At 44.8% G+C, this 22819-nt stretch overlaps 1 protein-coding gene across 1 annotated transcript; it reads right to left on the bottom strand.

Annotated features, from left to right (window-relative positions):
- Positions 1-2196: 2196 nt before the first annotated feature.
- ATP6V1B2 (ATPase H+ transporting V1 subunit B2) lies at positions 2197-22816 on the bottom strand. Its single transcript, XM_066639475.1, has 14 exons — positions 22690-22816; positions 12708-12763; positions 12235-12333; positions 11234-11327; positions 11046-11123; positions 10021-10160; positions 8867-8968; positions 8128-8225; positions 6849-6972; positions 5737-5887; positions 5537-5619; positions 4839-4943; positions 4140-4269; positions 2197-4033 (listed from the first exon to the last, which is right to left on the bottom strand). The coding sequence occupies exons 1-14, from the start codon at positions 22805-22807 to the stop codon at positions 3891-3893; spliced, it is 1521 nt and encodes a 506-aa protein (XP_066495572.1). The 5' UTR covers positions 22808-22816; the 3' UTR covers positions 2197-3890.
- Between the last annotated feature and the right edge of the window lie 3 nt (positions 22817-22819).

The raw sequence follows: 22819 nt of genomic DNA, 5'->3' as shown, positions 1-22819 counted from the left end.
CTGCACCTGTTCCCTGCCCTTACTGGTCTCCTACAGAAAAAAGCTTCACCAAGTTGGTCATGACCCAACCTTAGAAAAGCTGCAGCGGCACTGCTGCTACTGTTTTATTTTGAAACTCACAATTCAATTGCGAGTTGCACAATTCAAAGAGCCAGCAGTCAGAATCATTGATAGGAGCAGATTGCTTTAGAGATGGTTGGTCAAATCCACCCACCTTCATTGGGCCTCCCACCCATCCTTCTGCTCTTTCCTGCCAAACCATCTCTGCATGCAGCCTTGCTTCCTCTTTCTCACCCTCCACTTGTCAGAATCACTGTGCCACGTTGACCTGCTCCCAAGTGGCCTAGAAAAGAGGAGCAGAACCCCACAGCACGGAAAGAAGAGGAATGACAGCTGCTCACTAACTCTCCCTTCTTACCTCTGATGGGTTCTAGATCCCATCCTGGATGTTTTGATTTGACATGGAGCACACCTCTGGACAAGCTGAAGACCACTGAACTACACTTCCATGACTGTAGGAAAGCAAAGGGGAGATGGGCAGCAACGATCAGGGCTTCATTGTGACACAGCACAAGCAAGTGGTTTTCTTGACACTTCCTTAAACCATTTCAGCCCAACCCTCAGGCGTACATATTCGGTTCCTGTCATACACATAACATTGGGCAGAAATGGTTTAAATCAATGGCTAAGCTATGGGAGGGAGGAGAAGGAAAAGATTTTTCCATCTGGGCTAGATTTGGCCCTGAGCTCTGTAACTGCCCAGCCCTGTCCAAAAGCAGTGCCACTATCCTGGAGAGTGCTGGGGAAGTTGATTTAAATGTTCTTACCAGAGTCAGAATTTTACCCAAAATGTGTAGGAGTGAAAAGAGGCCATGCACACTCTGTACTGAACAAGTATCAATCCCTTGCACAGAATCTGCCTTGTTGGGAGAAGGGCTGAACATGCTAGTATTGTGGAATCAAGCTTATATAGAATGCTGCATACAGTTTGGGCCACCCCATCTGAAAAAGGCTGCTGTAGAGTTGAAAAAGATACAGACTAGGGCAACAGAAAAAGGAGCATGAGGGCTGGAGCACCTCCTCTGTACGGAAGGGCGGAGTGTTTAAGGTTTTTTAGGTTGGGGAAACACAGCCAAGGCTTTAACTAGGAGCAGTGTTCAGGTTTCTCACCATTAGGCCTCATGGAAGCAGTGGGACAATCTTTTAGACTAATGGCAACATAAGGGTATGGAAACTGAATGGAGGGCTATAATAAATGTTATAACACCACCTGTCGCTTTCATTCCAACCCTAAAAAAGTATTTGGCATTTGTTTTTTTGGAGTAGATTCACAGACTCTTTTTTCCATTTTTGAACTGGAGACCAGGAAGTTTTTTGCACATGCATGCTCTCCTTCATGGAGAATTTTTTTGGACCCATACTGCTCCTGGGACAGGACACATTTGCACAAGTTTTGTCCTTCTGTAGGTGCCAACTTTCCCCACAACAACGACCTTAGAGCAAGGGTGCAGCATTTGAGCTGGCATCATGCAAGGAGAAAAGGATTAGATTCCAAGGGCCACAGATTGTTAAATGTATATGGAGAGACTGGAGGCTTTAGTGGGCCAGAGCTGGTGCTAAGCTCTGCTTTGCCCACATCTGACTCAGGGTCACCTAGCTCAATTGACCTACAGTAGCTTCAGGGCAACTGCCACAATGCATTGTTTACAGAATGCCGTTCTACAGGATGTGGCAATGGCAACTGGCTTTGATGGTTTGAGAAGGGGGTTAAATACATTAAAAATGATAGGTCTCATCAATGGCTAAATGAAACATCTCTATTCAGAGGCTTACTACAATACCCATTGTAGAGGGGCAAACCATGGAGAGGAGCCACTGTATTCATGCTCTGCTTGCGGGCTTCTTGGGACATCTCACCCGCCACTGTGGGAAGCAGGATGCTAAACTAGATGGGACCTTTGCCTGGATCCTTCGGGGCTCTCGTTAGGCCACAGTGAATCTGCATCTGCTGAATTTAAAATAACCACGGAGAAAACCCCACACAAACAAGAGGGCTTATTTAGAGTTGCGTGTTTCAAGGTGGTGAGCATGGGATGTTCCTTTGGACGAATTGCAGAGAGGAAAACAGCACCTTAGAAACTGAGAATGGGTCCAACAGAAAGCAAGAAGAAAGCCACTTTTCAGTAGAGAACCAAGTCCCATTTGTTTAACATTTATTTTTTCCATGTTTAACTTAAGTATCACATTTTTCTACATTAAAATATTTTCATGCTATCTCCCCATTCTGCCCCCATGATTCCCTCTCCTTCCCTCCCACCCTCCAGAAAAATAGAATTGACACAACTTTGATGGAATGCGCTAGAGTAAAAGGAAGGCTACTGCACCCAAGTTAACAGAGCACACAGACCAAACAGTTACAAGGAAGATCTGCATAGGAGAGCGCGGGACAACTGCATGGGGCGAGGGAGGAAAGATGCTGGAGCAGACACTGTCTCCACCACCTGATCCATCACAAACCTCTCTGAGCAACACCCCAGTTGTGACCTAGGAGGCTGCCAACAGTTTTGCAACCTGGGTTGCTGGAGCCAGAGTGCTGGGAATAGCCCCATGGAATAGCCTGGAAAGCAAAATCAAGGTGACAACATAAAGGATCCCGTCTGAGCTGGGCTTCAAAGCCAACAGAAGTCCAATTCCGTACAAGGGTTTGGCTGCCAAGTGATGGACACGCTGACCACGGGAAGCCATTTTCCCCCAGATTTCAACTCGACAAGCCAAGTCCATGTTCGGAAGGTGCACAAACACAAACTTCCGGTCCAAAAAACCCAGTGTCACCCAAAGGACTGCTTAATAACAGAATTTAAAATACCCCTTCACACAGTCAAAATTTGCCCTCTCTCTCTTCTGTCTTATATGGTGCATATCTAATGAGATGATTAACCTGTACAACAATCAACTGATCAGGTTATAGACAATCAGATGCTCCACAAGCCATTTCCAACATTGACCCCCTTTATGGTATGCGCATATGATATGGTAACACAAGGCTACATTCAGGATTGTATTAGAAGCACAACATTAACACTGTTTTAGGATAAACATCTAGCAGCTGTGGGCAGAGCTATACTCTAACAGTTCAGTTTCCTAGCTGCGGCTAGTCTGGAATTCAGAAAGAAATCTGTGAAGGTCCCTATTTTGCTACCATTTCATATTCTCGCACCTACCTATGCACGGAACGTGCAGCAGGAGGGAAAACAAGAAGGGATCTCCTGAAACTGACAGCAGCCTGAGCAGTGGCTTCCCTGACAAATTCATAAGAGGTAGGAATTCTGATCATGTTAGTAGATAAGCAATAGGGTGTGCAAATTCTGTGACTTCGTAATTGTGATAATTTATCAGCCATAATTGAAAGTGAGCAAGTCTGTGGGCTGCCCCGCCATCACTCTGCTCAATCTTGTGCACCTGCCCTTCGCTTCATCAACAGGTCAGCACCAAGCAGTCTTTTCTACATAATAGCACCGAGTAGCAGAAATTTTGCAGGGACTAGACTGGCTCGGGCAAGTGGAGGGTTTTCTCTACGCCTCCTGAACAAGTGCATTAATTCACAGTTCAATGGACAAGCCAAAGGCAGCCTCTGACTGTTTAAAGAAATAATTCTTCCAGTAAACCACATCATGGCTGTGAAGAGAGACTACCCCATGCCCTCCCCTTTATCAAGTGTAAACCATCTGGGTGCCTGAGAAGGGGCGTATTTTAAACTCTGTTATCAGCTTAAAACATCATGAACACTGGCACAAGTATGTCACTTATACTTGGTTTAATTACAAGGGATGACAAGTAAACACCAACACAAGGGAAGACCACCCAGCACGTCACAAAGCTAAAAAGTGCAGCTAGTGCTTTGCAGTGGAGTCTCGAGGATAGAACTCTGCCAGGGTGCTCTGGGGGATTCTCTTCAGCATCTCCTTGGGGAAGATTCGGAGCAGCTGCCAGCCAATATCCAGCGTCTCGTAAACAGTGCGGTTTTCATAGGGCCCTGAAAAGAACCACCACCAGGGGAGGCATGGTCAGACAGGTACAAATCAAAGCTGTTTAGGGTATCTGTAACATGTTCCTGAACATCTGAAGGAAGAGACACCTACCCTGAGCAATAAAGTTTCTCTCAAACTTCTGCAGGAATTCAAGATAGAGAAGATCATCTGAAGTAAGGGCTTCCTCCCCTACAACTGCCTTCATGGCTTGGACATCCTTTCCAATGGCATAGCAGGCATACTAGGGAGAAGAGAATATAAGGTCAAGGACAGGCGGCCAGGATTGGGAAATGGATTGTGCGTGTGCACAGAATTGTGCTGTGAGGCTTATAAAATCACTTGTGGAGTGGAAAGAGAAAAGAGCCACTAGGTTGGGCCATCCAATGAAGCTCACTGATGTAGGAGGGACAAAAGAAGCTACTTCTTTGGCTTCCCAAAGGCACCTGGTTGCACATCTGTGGGATTTGCTGCCACAAGATGTAGCAATGGCCACTGGCTTAGAAAAAAGCTAGATAAATTCACAAAGGTCAGATCAATGACTACATGCTACTTCCATGTTCACAGACAGTGTACCTCTGTACATCAGCTGCAGTGGTGAGGGGGAGCATGCCTTCCTCTCTGGCTTGTGGGCTTGCCAAAAGCATCTGGTTGACCACTGGGGAAACAAGATGCTGGGCAAAATGGGCCTATCGGGGCTTTTTGTGTACTGTGGTTCAAGCAATAAGAACTCAGATGGGTGTTAAAACTAGGAATCAAGCCCACTGCTCCGCCCACCAAAGGAAATGGACATCATTGATAAGCTGCACCTACCAACTGGTTTGAAACATCAGCATGATCCTTCCTGGTCATCCCTTCTCCAATGGCAGACTTCATCAATCGAGACAACGATGGCAATACATTGATTGGTGGGTAAATCTGGAGACAGAAACTGATTTTAAACACCGCCCTGGAAATCCAGAGCTGTATGAGAAATTCTTAGAGCAGGCTCCTGTGCAGTGAGCCTAAACTCTCCATCTCAAGAGCAGTGGACGGCAACAGGGAGCCAAGGCATTGCTCTGCCCAAAACCTCCTTGCTGTTTCCCAGGTAAGACAGAGTCTGAAAGGTATCTCTCCAGCTTAATCATAGACACTGCTGACAGGCACAGTTGTCCTGTGGAACTGCAACTGGTAGCAATGGCAATCTTCCAGTGATGTAGCTTTCTTAGGCCTGTGGCTACATGTTATGCCTAACCATGCTGGAATGCCTTAAACAGTGTAAGCCTTAACATTCCTCACTGCATCTTGTGATCCACTTTGAAGAGCAGCCTGAATGCTTCTGCTGACGCTGGTTGTCAAACCGCCAGATTCCAAAGCAGAGAAGAGTCTAAACCTGACTTTGTCAATCTGAGGTGTCATTCTGATAAGAGCTGCACAGCCTCGGCCTCCCTGCAAAGCAGGCCCACAAAGGCAGGAAGTCCAGCCCTTAAGGCTGTCCGACAAGACGACAGCCCTGCAACCGGCACACTGACCTGTCTGTTGTAAAGCTGCCTGTCCACATAGATCTGGCCTTCGGTGATATAGCCCGTCAAGTCAGGGATAGGATGGGTAATGTCTGCAAAAAAAGTTACGTGAATACTTCCGGTTTTTGAATGACTGCAGACAGTGTGCCATAGGAATGTTATGCCTATATAACAAGGACATGGGCAAGCCATGCTAAATGAGGACTCACCATCGTTGGGCATCGTAAGTATAGGAATCTGGGTAATGGACCCATTCCTGCCTTCTACTCGCCCCGCTCGTTCATAGATTGTGGCCAGATCGGTGTACATGTAACCTGGAAAGCCACGGCGGCCTGGCACTTCTTCCCTAGCTGCCGAGACCTTTCGGGGAATTGAGACAAAGAAGGTTAGCAAAGGCTGGGACTGCTGCCAGAAGCTGCAGGGTCAAATGGCACAGATAAGGAGGGCTTGCCATCTGGCAGCCAGCAACATTCCTGTAAGTCTTCCACCACACACCACCTCTGAATATGGCTCTGCAGTGCTGGCCACTGCAAAGCCGGCTCCCATCCCTGCCTTCCTTCTCTGTCAAACTCGAGGTTACACACTTGAGATTGTAAGATACTGGGGCAGGGACCAGTCTCTTTGCTCATTAGTTAAGCACCATATATGTTGCCGATACAGTATAACAAGCCCTTGCAACAGCCATGCAAGTACAGGAAGCAGCCTTGCAACAAGACAAGCCATCAATCTGCCTAAGCTTGGTACTGAGAGCCGCAGCCTGCCAGTGTAGACCAGGCAAGGGTCTTTTCCCAGCCCTACCTGGAAATTCCAGGGATTGAACCTAGGACCTTCCAGGTCCAAAGCATGAGCTCTACCGCCAGCCTGCACTGCAGAGTCCAAGCACATGCACAGCAGCTTTCTACGCTGTCAACTTCACAACACAGCACCCTGCTAGAAACGGGGAATGCATAGGAAGAGCTCCTCTTTACAAAGAAAAACTTCTTTGTGCTTCAGAGGGTCAAGAAGTGTCCTCAGATAACAGTAAAGAGAACCTACACATTTTCAGAGGCAATGCCTATTCAGTTACACCCATGAGCAGTGGAGTCCAAACCCACCCACTTCCAAAGGAACCAGGTCATCCAGCAGTTCAACCAAATGGTACCTTCCACCCTTAAGAGTTTACTGTAATTTGGAGTAATCTGCAGCCTGACACAGTACTGAAGGTGGCTAGTGAAGCTTCAATGATTTAAGAGCTCCCACCCGCCTACTCTGTCTTTTTTGGAAGAGGGCATGCACGCATGGAGGACATCAACTGGTCTGCTGAACAGGGTAAACAAGATACCTCTCTCAGAGCTTCTGCATAGGAACTCATGTCTGTCAGGATAACCAAGACGTGCTTCTCACACTGATAAGCCAAGAACTCGGCTGCAGTCAGAGCAAGACGAGGCGTGATGATGCGTTCAATGCTGGAAAAGAAGAGAGGCCAATTACTACAGCCACAGGCCAGAGACCAATGCAGAACACAAGCAGGTGGAAAGACTAAGCAACCATCAAGAGGAATCTGGAACCCTTCAGTTGAGGCATAACATCAGCATCTCTCGTTCAAGGAAAAGCAGGCTGCCAGCACAGCATCCAAGGCATTTCCAATGGAAGAAAACAGGCTTGTCCTTAGTCATCCATGTACAAGTCACATCAAGGCTGGACTCATTCACTCGGTGTGGGGCTGCCTTTAACTTGGAATCTTCAACTGGGACAATATGTGGCTGCCTGGATGCTGGCTGGAGGTTCAACAGCCTTCCTCCAATTCTGTACCATCAGCCTTAATTGCTTCATTGTTTCTGGGTCTAGCTCAAAGTCCTGGTTTGACTCATCAGAGCCCTATACAATCAGCATCCAGGTCATCTTCAGGACTGCCTGCACACATGCAAGTCTGACTAGGCTTGACAATCTGCCTTGCAAGCCCTCTTCTTTGACACATTTGACAGGGACCAGGGATAGAACTGGGCACAGTGTCTCCACAACTCTGCCTAGAGTTCTCTTCACTTCCAGCTTTCAAATGATCTCAACATCATTTTTATTTTTTATTCCACAAGACTTCTTTGACTTGTGGCCCTGGTTCTGTCATTTTTATACTTGCTCTTCTTTAAACCATTGCATTTATTTGTTTTTCCTCCCTTCTTCTAAGCTGCCTTGTGAGGATTTTAATCTGTTAAGATATAAATCTCTTAAACTGATGAACCAACCAACCCAACAGATCGTAGATGCTTTTATAGCCAGGCAGCTTGGAGTAGCCATCTCTGAAATCAAGTGAGATTCTCAGAGGAGATAGTTAAGCCACCTAACCACACTCAGCATCGCCAACAAGCAGCATAAAAGCCCCACCAGGTCAGGCCATACCATGCATAGAGATAAAATGCAAGCTTCATTGAGACAGGCTGCCGGTCAATCATTTAAAAAAAACACACAAGAGATACACCAGCAAACAGGTGCAGGAGGGAAGCTGTCCTGAAATGAAGTGGGACAGTTCCTTTCTCCCTGCTTACTATAAGAGACACCCTTTTGAAAGTTGCCTCTAGGCAGTTAGCCAGGGACCACTGAGTAATGCTGTTTTACCTACTTACGTTGGATCATTGGCTAAATTCAAGAACAGACACACGTTGTCCATGGAGCCATTTTCTTCAAAGTCAGACTTGAAGAACCGAGCCGTTTCCATGTTCACCTACAGCACAGCGTTAAAAGAATGTTAAGTTGCAAAGTCAAAGATGGCTCCAACAGTCCTGCCTGCTGTTGACTTATACAGGCGTGCGCTTGCTTAACAACTGCTCACTTAACAGACCGCATATATGACAGTGGTCAAAGCATAGTAAAGATGCTCTTAACGAGGCAATCGCATCTCCCATAGCCTGCAGCAAAGTGTGTTTACACAACAGAGAGGCCCTTACAGTAAAAAGGCAATCTCCAGTAGCCTGTGCAGCCAGCAAGTGTCTGTTTTCACAACAAAGGCAATAGACTGGACTGACTGTTCACTTAATGACCTAATCACATAACAGGGATTGGAAAAATATCCCTGTCTTTAAGTGTCGCACACCTATAATTGAAAATGTAGGTATTCTGCACTGATGGCTCCAGTGATTGGTTAAGGCAACACAAGGAGGGAGACATTGAACTCAGTGGTGAAAATGCTATGTGGCACATGGGACATTTACAATTACAAACAGTGAGTGTACCATTAGCAGCCATGGTGATATTTTTGGTAACATTAATATGTTTATGAGCTGGAAATTCACTGTTCCTTAAAGCCAACAAGTAGGAGATGCAAACATTCCATAATGCCCATCAGTCTGCATTGAGCTTACTTACCCCCATAGCAGCAAACACAATGGCAAAATTCTGTTCACTGTAATCCATCACGTCTTTGGATTTCTTCACCAAACCTGCCTGGCGACAGATCTGAGCTGCTATCTGAAAGGAAAAAAGGGTTGAAAGCTAGTTTGTTCTTCTGCAAAATAAGATGGACTTCCAGGAAGGGTGCAAGGGAAAAACTGACAAGGCTGCTTTTTCACACAGCTGCGCAGACCATGTTTGCTCACCTTTGGTCAGTCACAACACATTGTGCTTGAGAGTTAACTATGTAGACTGTTACCTCCCTGACTGGCAGCCCTATAATACAAAGTTGCAGATGGGACCCAAGATTGCTTTGGCAAAGACTGCTAAGACCGTCTCCTCTCTCATCAATCTGCCTGCCCATTGCAATCACTATCAGAGGTCCTGCTTCATGTCCTACTGCTGTCCAAAGCGTGACTGGTGAGGATGCAAGGCAGGGTCTTTTCAGTGATGCCCTCCCCCCCAATTATGAAACTTCTTCCCTCATGAAGTCAGGTTGGCCTTTATGCACCTGCTTTTAAGTGGGCAGTTAAGACCTGGCTGTCCTTGAGTTTGTAGCTGTCTGTGGCTCTTCTGTGTGGTTATCTGTGCCCTGCTCACTGATTCTATTCCTGTTAGTATTTGGATTGTTTTTAATTTTAGTGTTTTACAGAATGCTGAAAGTTGCCTTGATGGAACTGAAAATTGGCCTATAAATATTCTAACTAGCTTGTAGATTGATAGGATGAGAGTTCCCTCCTCTTGCAGCTCAAGACAATTTGCACATCCATGTGGGTTTATACTGTAACTCACACCTGTCAACGTTATAATCTCAAGTCTGCTAAAGGCTAGTGGGGGCATAAAGGACACTGAGAAGGAGAAAGGATCCCAGTGCAACAATTGAGCTCATCAGTAAGATAAAGATGGCACTTTCCTTAAAGATTCATCTAATGCAGGGAGTGGATACAAACAAGAAAGATTAATCTAATTTAATCTAGTATAATAGACTATTACAAAGGCTAAACCCCCGCCACAGGAAAAAAACCAGGGTTGTCTGCACTACACATGCTTGAATACACTTGGCAAACTACACCATTGCTGCAGTTAATTTTCTCTATGCTTTCAGCAGAAAGTGCTGCTTAAACCCATACCTCATTATGGGGCAACCCAGCAGCAGAGAAAATGGGGATTTTCTGACCCCTGGCAATGCTGTTCATTCCATCTATAGCAGAAATGCCGGTCTGGATCATCTCTTCTGGATAGATTCGACATTCAGGATTGATTGGTTGACCTATTTCAATTTGATAGAAAAAGACGATGCTGTCGTTAATTTAGGAAGTTAACTTTCTTAAAAGGCAGAAAAGTCAGTAAAATGATATGAAGTTTTTTTTTACAAGTGTAATATTGATATTTATATTAAGTTTCTATATTGCTTTTCAGTCAAGGCATCATTCATAAAGCAGTTTACATAACAAAAATAAAACACAATGTATGCTATTTACATACCATTTAAGGTATTTGTGTTTTATTCTTAAGATAAGCAGTCATAATTCAAACCCAGTGTGAATGGCAAGTTTTCAAAAGAAACTACTTTATGGAACAATGGTTGGTGGTTGTGACATGCTTGGAGGAACTGCTATTAAACTGGGAGAAAGTTAGTATAAGCCATATTTCTGCTAAGCTTTCCCACCCTCAGCACCTGATAAGCATCCTGTGGCTTCCCAAGCAGCTAGTGGGCCTCCCCGATACTGGTCATTTTCATATGCTCAGAAGCCCTATCCTAACACTGTGTCGAGGCAGAGACATCTGGGAATTTAAGAAATGACCCGTGCCCAGGATAGTCACTCCCCTTCACTGCAATTACCCAGCAAGCCACAAGATGCTTATCAGGTGATGGGAGTGTGTGGAGAGGGAAGATTGAGTCCTTTTGCGTTGCTGCTGCTGCAGTGGTACAAAGGGGAATTCAAGATGGAATTGGGGAGGAAACTGACGGGAGTTCTCCTTTGTGCTGCTGCTGGAGATGGAGGGTTCTCTTCTATCTCCTGGGCAGGTGGAGGTAGCTGATGTACTTTCATGGGTGTAAGGCAAGGGTGACCCACAGGGCTTGTGCCAGAGGGCTCCTCCAAAGCTTGGTATTGATTGAGCCTTATGTTAACTATGTAATAAAAAAACATACCCATGATATCAAGGTAATCTTCAGCCAACACCATAGGGCCTCTGTCAATGGGTTTTCCTGATCCATTAAACACTCGCCCTGCAAGGACAAAAATAAGTACTTGCATTCAAACAGCAGCAGTTCCACTTGTACATGAAACACTGCATCATAATAGGCACGTTCCAAAAGACCCACAATTTTGTACCAACCCAGCATATCCTCCGATACTGGAGTTCGAAGGATATCCCCAGTAAATTCACAAGCTGTTTTCTTAGCATCAATTCCTGATGTTCCTTCAAAAACCTAAAAAGAAGCAGAATGTGTGTTTACTCTAGTGATTTAAGTTCTTGCAGCAGCAATTAAGTACAAGACTTGATGGAAGGTTAAGATACCAAGTTTGAACTGTCTAAAGTTCATTCTCAAGGAAGCAACAGATTAGATTGTTTTCTCACAGTAGAATAGGTAAAGAGAAACCTGGTTAAAAACAGATAATTTAACCTTCCTTGTTTTTTCTTATCTCTCAGCACATAATTGGTACATACAACTGCAGTCTCAAACCATGATTTCAAAACTGATCGATTTGAGAAAACAGAAAAATCTGAAATTGTAAAGAGTGAGAAAAATCCGGTCAGAACATCCTTCCTACACCCCCTTTTGTCCTGAAAGAATATGCAATATACAAGCTGCAAGCTTTTGAGAGACGTTTATCCCTAAACAAGTCCCAAGTGCCTCCACAACACAGCGGACTTGGTGCTGGGAAGGTGGGAGACACAACTGCCCTCACCCCTCCAGCTCCACAGCTGGAACTCTCCATGCCCATGAAATGATGAAGACTAATTTGCCATGGGAAAGTATGGAAATTTGGCTGCAAGACCTGTCCGAGTTTCTCTTTAGGTTAAGGCATACAATATTTGTCAGCAGCCTGACTCTAACGTATTTATTTAAAAGATTTTTACCCTGCCTTTCCTCCACAGGAACAGATGCCCAAGGCAGCTTATAATTTACAGTTAAAATATACAATTAAAAACAATAAATAAAATCACAAAGTATAAATAAAACCATTTGGAGGAGGGCAGACCATTTACAACCAAGGAACTGCTACAGTGGTACAGGTGGGCAGACGACCCATCACCCAAACACTAGACAGAACAAAAATGTTTTCAGATTCTACAGATTCCAAAACTCTGAAATGGGTTGCTCCACTATTTACCTGAATTACAGCTTTGGATCCGCTGACTTCTAGGACTTGCCCACTTCTCTTCGTTCCATCAGGAAGCGTCAAATGGACAATCTCTGCATACCTAGGAAACTGAGCCAGGAGAATGACAGTTAGGAGGACCAAGAATGGGGCTTTAACTGGAGATCCTGTATATGGCTTAAATCACCAACTTCTGTCCACATGTCATGTGAGAATAAGTTATTACACATGAAACAGAACACGACCCTCCAAAGTTATGGCCAATAATTTACAGAGCTGATAAAGTCTGTAATATTTTAATTCCAGTGCAATTTAAAAATCTGTTAGGGGCTTGAAAAGACCCAAGAACAAGTGACCAAGATCATGTTTTTAGGCTGGTTCACTCCCTCTCCATATTTGGAAATGTGTTAAGAATTCACACAATGCAGAGCTATAAAATTAAAAGGATGCTGTTTTCCAAGTTGCCATCAAAAAACTGAACTTACCTTGACATGATCCAAGATTACTAGTGGCCCATTGACTCCAGATACTGTCTTGTACGCTGAAAAACAGACAAAAATACACTTATTCAGGTGACCTGATGCATTTCTGAAGCATATACTGAAAGGTGGAGGTGCGTGTTTGGAGACCGCACTAGCCTGAAAAGATGTCCCTAGGCTAGCACTCTAGTGGGACTGAGGACTTGAGAAGCTTTCTTAAGGAACCACTGCAACCAGCTTGGGGTGAGATCTGCATTACAGGGGTTTCACTTGTTCAGACATGTCTGTTGTGTCCATCAAGAGATGGAGCCATTGCTCCATGGTTTGCATGCAGACGGTTCCTGCTTGCTCCAGGCAGGCCTGAAACTCTGGAGACCTGCTGCCAGGCAGCTTAGGCAATGAATCAGACATTCAGTATGACTCAAAATAAAGCAGCTTCATTAACGAACTGCTGTACAGAATTGCCAAACCAGGAAACTACACAACCTCAAATTCAGAGGCTGAGATGGTTATTGTCAGGACTGGGGTACATCCAAACACATAACCCATGGATGGCAGAATCACATTTTCAGGCAAAAAAAGATCGTGGCTGTGGTTATAATGAAGGACATTATCTTTCACTACACTCCCTGTTTATCTGTTCATTCTCGGAAGTGCCCTATGATGGGCAAGACCCACCAAGCAAGAAACACAGATCAGCAGGGCACACAAAATTCAACTAAATAACTGGTCATTGTGTTAACTGCATTGATTATTTCATGTTGGCATCCTTCAGTCTATGGTGTCACGCTCTGAACGGTGGTTCTGGAACAGAGTCTTCTCTCCAGGGCGCAAAGCCTGGGTAAAGTAGGTATGGAGGATAGGCCGTTACCCATGATTATTATTACCATGATACCCATTGATTATTTATATAGTGTCATTCCTGTACAAGGCACTTTTACACAGAATAATGACCAGGTCAGGTCCCTGGCCCTAAGGGGCTTGCCATCTAGATATTGACACAAGATACCCCCAGGGCTATGAATTTTATGCCATGCTTATACCGAGACTTGCACATGCAAACACCTTCCTTCCAGGAAAGTCTTTTACTTAGCAAACCTCTCTTCTAGAGAAACTTACAGCAGGCCTCGTTTATTTTACACTTAGGTGTGGTGCCAGGAGAAATTTCTCATTAACTCAAGAGGTGTGGACCCATAAGAACTTCTGCACAGGATCTCTAGCACAGAGAAATTGCTCAATAGCCACTCCAGCCAGCCAGGGGAAGGCCACTGGCTCAGCTCTACAAGCCTGAGTTTCTTTCAGCCAGCAACCAGGAAACCTAACCCTATCTCATCTTGCACCAGTGATCTTCACCCTCCCAGCTATTTGGAGGCTGCCAAGTAACCAGAGACATGGTGGGTGTTTGTGTTCAATTAAGTACATGACCACAGTGCAGGATTTTTACACTAGTTTAAATGGATCTGGAGTGTGCAGCTTCAAATAAATTAAGAGGACTTCTGGTTTATTCATTAGGCAGATTCTTACAGCTAGCAAGAGCTTGCCCGAGTCATTTCAAAACACTGTTCTTAAGAAGGAATAGTGTGATGAAAGGCTCCCTTGTCTTGTCCCTGGAAAGTGAGAGCAGGTTCTTTCATGCTGTCAAATCAAGGAGCAACAACTCTGTGCTTCAAGAACCCGCTCTGCCCTTTGCCTTGTCCCATCAAAGAAACTTCCCATCTGTTATCTGGGTTGCTCACTTCTCCGCTATGGTTTCCTTTCCGTGAGCAAACAGGCAAACACTGTTGCTCCTTCCCTCCTCTGATCACAAGGCTGCAGGAAGAGAGGGGGGTTTCGAGGCCTGGAGAAAGTATCTATGACCCTGCCCTTCTGGAGCATTTTGTCCACCTAGCCCAGCAAGATCTACTTGGGTGGGTAGCTTGAAATGGGGTCGAATATGCAACTTTTGTGTTCCATCAAGCTGTCCTGGTTGTCGCTGGAAATGGAGGAGCAGCTGTACAAAACCACCAGTGTCGGAACAGGGAGGAACATACTAAAGATAGGAGAAGTGGGGTTCAGAAAACTATTTAAATGGTGTATAGTTATCCTGAGATGAGTACACCCAGTAGGTTTTTTGGGGGAAGGGGGTACTACATCACCCACATGCACTTTAATTATGTATTATGACCATTTCCTAGTATTAGTATGGTGGAACACAAAGGTAAGGAGACGATTCCCTGCCCCAGACCTGGATTCCAAGGTCAACGACAACACTATGCCTTGCCCTTGCTTCTCTCTCAGTAAATACGGCCAGGTTCAGTGAACAAGAGCTCGCTTCTCATGGCTTCCTTTAAGGGATTACTATAGGAAATTATGAGGGGTGAGGGCAGAGATCCCATAGGAAGGAATATAACTGGCCTCTATAGGGAAGTTCTCCTCAAGGATGTCAAACGCAGAGATACAGTCTCACATGATCTGTGATTAAAGGAGTGACCTATTCAGCCATAAGACAATGGATCACACAGTCAAGAAAAAACCATTAATCAGCTGCCCTGGGACATAGGGAAAGGATGAACAAGCAAGAGACGGTGTCTAGAATGGGATAAGAGACTCAATGTGACTAAGGCTGAAATGCTAGACACCAAGAAATAAGTTCTACTGCAACTTCAATATAAACATGCATGAAATGGGACCCAAGTCCACAAACTTTAATTCATTTACTAGCCATTACTTGTAGGTGTCACTAATGCCCTCTCTCCTGACAAACGTGTGCACAGAGCTTGGAGTAGGTGGTGTCTTCTTATTTGTGCTGGGATTTGGAGATAGTGACAAGCAGCGGGAGTCCAAGTCCCATTGTTCAGAAGGGAATCCTGCTATTCCTCATCTTCTCAAAGAGACTTTAGGAGTGAAAAGGAGTCTTCTGGGGAGAGAATCTGTATGGTGCCGAGTGTCTCGCCTGCTAGAAACTTGGGGGGGGGGCACTTGCCACTGGGTGCAGATTGGTGGATGCCCAATCAGAGTAAGCCATTAGCCCATGCTTGAGACCACAAGTAACAACCAGTCTCAATTTGGAGATTCATCATCTGAACACAGGCTATCTAGACAGATTTCTGGCATTTTTTTGGACAAGCCAGATATAGGACTATGCTGTGACAACACTCTTTCCTTGGATAGGGAAAGTGTAATGGAATCCAATCCTAACTTGTATCCCAAATCACATGGGATTCTCTTCCTAAGGAGAGATGAATCATTTTAAGAGTTCCATGCAAGGATGGTCAGCCAAGATGGGCACCTGCTGAGAGTCCAAGCTCAGAGGGCCCACCAGGCCTTTAGTACAGATGGCTGTGCCCAATGTATGGTAAGAGAGCCATGTGGGGCCCAGAGCAGAGATCTGCCCCAGGGCCTCCAGGTAGCCCGCATTGCTTCCAAGTTTTTAACACAATAAAAGAAAAATATATTATCTTCTCTTTGACCAGGGAATAGTTACGAAGCAGTCTGAAACTAGGTGATGGATAAATTGTGTGGATTTGTTTATGTCGGAGATTAATATACTTGTTAGCTGTGTTGTGTCAATACTGAGAAGTTTGTGTTGTGTTAACAGTTACAAATTTGTAGATAAAATCTTTCCTGCAGCTCACCAAAATGTTTACCCTGAAGATACCTGAAGGGATTGATGCATCTTCCCTCATGCATTATCACAACCATGAGAAACACCCACTGAGACCAAATGTATATATATGCACCACAATCAGAGAACAGGATTATATTGAAATATGTTGCCAATAGCTGCCCCGGAACTACTAAATATTTCTCCTGAAGCCATGCCAAAGATCAAGAGTGAGTAGCTTTTGGAAATGTTGCAATAGGTAACCAGCTTTTTGGCATCTATTTTGTTTTTAATCTTGGTCTCATACTGTCTGCGAGTGTTCCAAGTTTTGTGACCTTTCAATTCAAGCAGGATACAATACAAACATCTTAAAACACAATGATCACAGAAGAGCTTGTGTTTGATCAGCTGTGGGAAGGGAAACACACAAAGTTACACAGGTAAGAACTGGGAACAAGGTAAGAGATCCAAGTTCTATGAAAATGCTGCTGGCTTTTTTTAGTCTGTTTTTTAGACTGTTGTGAGTCTGTGGTGCTCTAACTCGTGACAGTCTTGCTAACACTCCACCCCATCACTTGCCACTGTCCCATAATGATCATATTTCCTGTTATTTTTACAGAGTTCAATTTCCTTGTTTTAACATCATCAGCAAGCAAGTTAGCCAACAGTCCAGTCATGTGACTCAACGCTTATGCTCAATACTTTGATAGACCGATGCTCAACGGGTGAGCTACAGAAAGGGCCAAGATTGCATTGAAGGGCACAGCCCAGACCTTTGCTGACCATGTAGGTTCTCTGTTCGGGGGGGGGGGGGGGGGAGAAGCGATTCAACACAAGTCAGGTTAAAGGCCTTGAAACCCCCCCCCCCCCGCTTCTTCAGCTGGATGGGAATCCCCACTGCACTATTCAAGGTACTTCCTGGTGGCTCCCTGGACCTTCCTGTACCCTCTTGACATAAGGGTACCCTTGTGCTTCACTGGGTTTTCCTCCCATTATCCTTTGTCTAGGTCTGTCTCATGCACACTTACCTCTCCAATATCTTCAGAGGAAGTTTATATTTAAAGCCTTACAGGACTGTGCACAAGGTACTGAATAGCTTCAGGTCTGACTCAGTCATAGAGATGCTGAGAAGTCACAAGCAGCAAGGCTCCCACCAGACAGTAGCCCTTATGAAGAGGCATAGGCCAGTTAAACCTCAGTGAAATTAATGGGCATCAAGGAGCCCTCACTTCACTCAGTTCTAAAAATCAGCCTAAATCAGAAGGGGAGCCATATTTGCAAGAGAAGGGAGAGGTCAACTACTCAAGGAGAAAGGCACCCAAGCCTTTATATACAGATAAGGCAGAACAATACAAGAGAATGGACATCTGGATCTCCACAGCAGCAGGAATTCAGCAGAGTTAGTTTCTTAGGTCTTCAGAATCCAACAGACTGAAGCATGACTACAAAGTGTATGGAGGCAAATTTTTCCACATGGAAGTACTTTAAAAGTGTAAGAGGGTCAGCCCCTCTCCCTGTGGATGCTAGCAGCACCCAACAAACAGGCAGTTTGACCAGATGCACCAGCAGAATACTCTAGCCTGCAAATTCTTGCACCAGTTTGCTAAATTCTTGCTGCAACGGTAGATTTCCCCTTTCCACGAGTTTCACAACACAGTGCTGTCTCATACTTCCACAAATACATACCAATCATACCCCTGAATTACAGGGACAGAATCAGTCTATGGAACATCTTTGTTTCGCTCTGAATAATAAGAGCAAAGCCTAGCTTTTCCTCTGAATAAAGATTTGCTTTCGGACAATTTGACTCCTATCCAATCACCTGCACAAAGCTTATCTTTGGGCAGGAGGTCTTGTCTAGAGGGTTGAGCCTCCGTTTGCCTGAAGATAACATCTGAAGGTCGCCAGTTCGAGGCCACCGGCACAATGAATGTTGAGACCTTGAAGGAGCTGACAAGCCCAGCTGAGTTATTCCGCCTGCTCTTGGAGAGATGAAGGAGCTGCTTGTTAGCCTGCGTGGGAGGAATCTGGAGGCCAGAAAGCGATAACAGACCATAAAAGATCCATCTGAAATGTTGTGCGGTTCTTGAAAGATGGAACCTTTCTTCAATTGTAAAAAATCCCTACAGGGATTTACACAGCCTGCCTATATAAACCACCTTGAATTAAAGTCTGAGGAGAAATCTGACAACCAAGAAAGGCAGTATATAAATGCCTGTATCATCATCATCATCTTACAGAGTGGATATAATATGCATACTGTGAATGTGTGGCCTTGTGCAGCCTGCATACAATTCCCAGCACCTTCAGTTGAAGACAGACCATGTGCTGGACCAATAAAGCCCCATATAAAACCCACCTTTTTGGTGAAGCCTTCGGCACTATGCCTTAGTCCCTACTCTCACCTGCAGCTTAGCTTAAGCATGTGAAATGCTTGTCGGCAATCTCTTTGAACCCAATCACCAATGAGGTCTTCCTCACTTCCACCTTACCTACTCCCAAGTGACGGCATGAAAGAACAGTATGAGGACATTTCCTCCAGTCTTGGGTCTTTAGCCTGAAACCTCTTTCCCCAAACTGCACCACTTTTGAAAGAACGCATAGCTTGTCCAAAAGTGCCACGTGCCATACTGAAGTACCAGTGGTGGTACTAGTATCACTGACTAAAAGCACCATGTTCAGCACATGCCTGTCCCATTCACCAAAACAAATGCTACACACACAGTCCTGTCCAACCTTGCCATGCTCAGTTGTCTTGAGCAGTTCTACATCCAAGACACTCCTGGTATCAGAGCTGGAAAAAACTGAGTCCAGCAAGGTTAGGTGGGTGGGTTTCACACTCCACTCCTGTATACTGCTTCCTATTGAGAAGATTGCTCCTCCCCCATTTATGGCAAACATATGGGTGCTCAACCTCTACTCTGATCTGATCTTCAGCTGGACAAATAGGGTTTGGACAGCAATTGCACAGAGGTAGCCCGAGGTCAGCGAGGTAGCCTACAACCCATGACAGTAAATGCCTATGGTCTTCGACCTGTTATCAATTGCTTTTAAAAAATAAATACTATTAATGCTCTGACAAGTTTTTTCTGTTCCATGGTTAATTTTGCAAGTCTTGTGCGATTCTTCTAACTGTCAATACTGGGGAAAAAGAGAAAGAAAATCCACTAGACCAGAATCCCTTATGCACCGCAATGGCTGTATAGCTGCACATCAGTCCTCCCACCTTTCTGGAGGCATGTGCCTTGCTCAGCTGCACATTTATCCATACTCCCCTCTTTCCTCCTACATCTTACATGAGACTTGGCACCATTATAGGAGAAGGGTCTCAACTGCAACATGGGTCTTCTTATGACAATACTGAGTTCATCATTTTAGCACTGTTACAAGGTTGTTATTGTGAATTGCCACTGCATTCATCTTGTGTTAAGTTTAAGCTCTGGGAAGATTTGCCTTGTTTCACTTCCTCATGCAAATTCACTCTGCTGTTTTCAATCTTTTTGGCCTCCATGTATACTCACACACCCTGCCTATGGAGGATTTCATTTTGTGCATCTGATGAAGTGGATCATAGCCCACAAGAACTTACGCCAAAATAAACCTGTCAAGTCCTCAAGTTGACCCAGGATTTCTGCCATTCCTGACACTGCAGGCCTAGGAGGAGATCTTAAGTTCTAACAGCTACAGTCACATGCTCACAACATTCACAAAAGCATTTTATGCTATGGGATGTCTAGCACCAGCATCTCATAATACTCGAGCCATCTTGCCTCCCTCTGCTTCAACGCTCTCCACATTATCCTGCAGTATATCACATGACCTTGAGACTTAGTCCGAGCAGATTAGCCAACCTACAGAACATTTCACAATCCCTTCAATTTAAGGACACACAGAATTGCCTTGTCAGGCCTTTAAAAAGAAAGAGAGAGAGAAATGAGAGGGGTTTATAGCATTTTCAAATGATGAGTGCAGAGTACAAGAGCGGCATCCACCATCTGCCCCTTTTGTTGATATGGAAACGAGAGCGTGCTGCAAGCGGTCCCTTGCACGCCAAGGAAACACACGGCTGATAAGCTGGCCAAGCAAAGACAACCCATGTCATGACTCTGATGCTTGTGTCATCTGCCCCTTTTCCATTTTAAAAAAGCACCTTTTACAGCCAATTCTGAATGCAAGTTACCCAATTCTGGCTGCAATCCTAAGTGCGCTTACTAGAATAGGGGTGTCAAACATAAGACCTGGGGGCCAAATGCAGCCCCCAAAAACCATTTATCCTGCCCCCATTATAATTGGGTTCTCCCAGCCGGATAAGTGGACTCATACCTTGAACATATAGACAAGATGTGCATATTCTCTTCTGTCATTTGCAGTTTCTAGGTGAGAACAAAGTGCTTTTTATGGCCATCATCTGATTAATGACATCATTCCCTGCTTAATGATGTCACTTCTGGCCCTTAGTAGGCACCATGAATGCCAACTTTGGCCCTCTGTATTGACATCCCTGTTGATAGTCAACTTCCATTGAACACAGTCATATTTACTGTAAAACACGCTTAGGGTCACAGGGTCAAAGCATACCTGTCCTCACCAGAGCAAAGTGGTGACCCTAACAGTAGGAGGCCTAATAAGCCAATTCCCCCATTTTCTAGCAAAACCCCTCTAAAACCATGCATCCAATGCAGCACACGCCATGGACAACAGGCAGGCTGATCTGATGCAGGTTTACAAATAAGGAAGCACTACTACTTTCAATGGGGCTTGCTCCCAGGCAAATGTGAACAGGATGGAAGCCTGAATAAGTAGATGCAACCTTGCAATCTAGTCCTAGGCACACCTGGAAGTTCTACTGACTTCAAGGGAACTTACTCCTAGGTAAGCATGCTCAGGATTGCAAAACTTGTTTTAGAGATACTTTTAGGGGAACAGATCAGGATGATGGAGACAGTCCATCCCCACCACCTGACCAGCACAAAACCAAAGAGGAGCTCAAAAGAAATGGGGCCCAAAGAGTAGAGCCTACAGAGAAGCCCAGACCAGGTACATCCAACATTGGAAGAGAAATTAGGCCTTGTTAACAGGAATTCATTGGAATTAACAGGAATAAAACAGGAAGCATGCACAGAACTTAAACCTCTGCAAAGCAAGGAATAGAGGGCACTATGATAAGAACAGCCTGAGTAAGGGAAAGCCTCAGAGAAGGAGGCTGAGAGAACACACAGCACTTGCAATTTCTTAAGTACACGCCTAACAAGTAAATAACAATAATGCTTGTTATTTTTTCAGCAGGCACACAAAGTTAGCAATGACAAGTCTCACAACTGTGACAGACATAAAAAAGGAAATCAATGTGTGTTTAGCTTTCCCCCCCCCACCCAATGGCCACTGAACGACCTTTACCTACTCCCAATGGGCTTCAGCTACTGCAGTCTCAAGGAAGCTCTCCTGGAAAACCAGCAGGGGGTCCCAGGGACCTTCCTCCACCCACCCACCATTCCTGGCAACACCTTGCCTCCTACCTGCATGTCCACTGCCTTGCACCAGAGTCCCTGCTCAGCTGCCTGAATGCCTCAATGAACAGCAGTAAGTAAAAAGTGATAATTATTAGTATTACTAGAAGTATAATAGCAATACTAGTAATTTTACTAGACTACTAGTAGACTATTACTAAACTAGTCTAGTCTTATTACTAATATTGCTAGTAGTATAATAGCATTGTTAGTAGCATTACTGGACTAGTCTTACTACTAGTATTGTTATTATACTACTAGTAAAACTACTAGCACTGCCATTATACTACCAGTTACAGAGTAGTATAATAGTAATTCTAGCAGTGTAATAGTATTAATAGTCTACTAATAGTTCTAGTATTGCTATTATACTACTGGTAAACTAGTATTGCTATTATACTGCTAGTAATGGTAGCAGTATAATAGTATTACTAGTAGTATTACTAGTCTAGTTTATTGCTATTATACTGCTAGTAAAACTACTAGTATTGCCATTATACTACTAGTAGTGCTAGCAGTATAATGGTATTACTAGACTAGCAATAACACTAATATTGCTATTACACTACTTGTAATAACCAGTAGTATAATGGTATAAATAGTAGTACAATAGGACTATAGCAGTAATACTAGTAGTAATACTGATAGCTTTAGCATAATACCAGTACTATAACAGTAATGCTACTACTACTACTAGTGCAATAGTAATGCTAGTAGTATCCTAGTTGTAGTAACAGTAGACTACAGCAGAAGCCTGCTTACATAATGCTTTTAGTGACTGTACTGCTGCCGGGGCCCAAGAGGGAAGCCCCCCAGAGACCCCTCCCCAGTAGCCCTGGGGGAGGAGGGCCCCCAGCCAGCCAGCCGCCCCCTCGCCCTCCACCCGGCCCGTACTCACTGAGGCGGGGCTGGGAGAGGTAGTCGCGCGTGACGGCGGCGGCCTGCTCCTTCGAGCCGCCGCTGAGCTCGGAGACGGCCCCATTCACCATCCCCCGAATGGCCCGCAGCGCCGCCATCTTGTGCCCGTC

This window comes from Tiliqua scincoides, chromosome 11 (genome assembly GCF_035046505.1).
Source record: "Tiliqua scincoides isolate rTilSci1 chromosome 11, rTilSci1.hap2, whole genome shotgun sequence".
Classification (NCBI taxonomy): Eukaryota; Metazoa; Chordata; class Lepidosauria; order Squamata; family Scincidae; genus Tiliqua; species Tiliqua scincoides.
The sequence above is the reverse complement of the archived record's forward strand: the minus strand, read 5'-3'. Positions and strand labels throughout refer to the sequence as shown.

Excerpts from the sequence above, each read along its gene's own strand:
- ATP6V1B2 (XM_066639475.1), bottom strand. The coding sequence starts at position 22,807 with ATGGCGGCGCTGCGGGCCATTCGGGGGATGGTGAATGGGGCCGTCTCC. Across the intron at positions 12,334-12,707 it reads TAATCTTGGATCATGTCAAG|TTTCCTAGGTATGCAGAGAT; the intron begins GTAAGTTCAGTT and ends CTCCTGGCTCAG. Across the intron at positions 11,328-12,234 it reads GATCCAAAGCTGTAATTCAG|GTTTTTGAAGGAACATCAGG; the intron begins GTAAATAGTGGA and ends GCTTCTTTTTAG.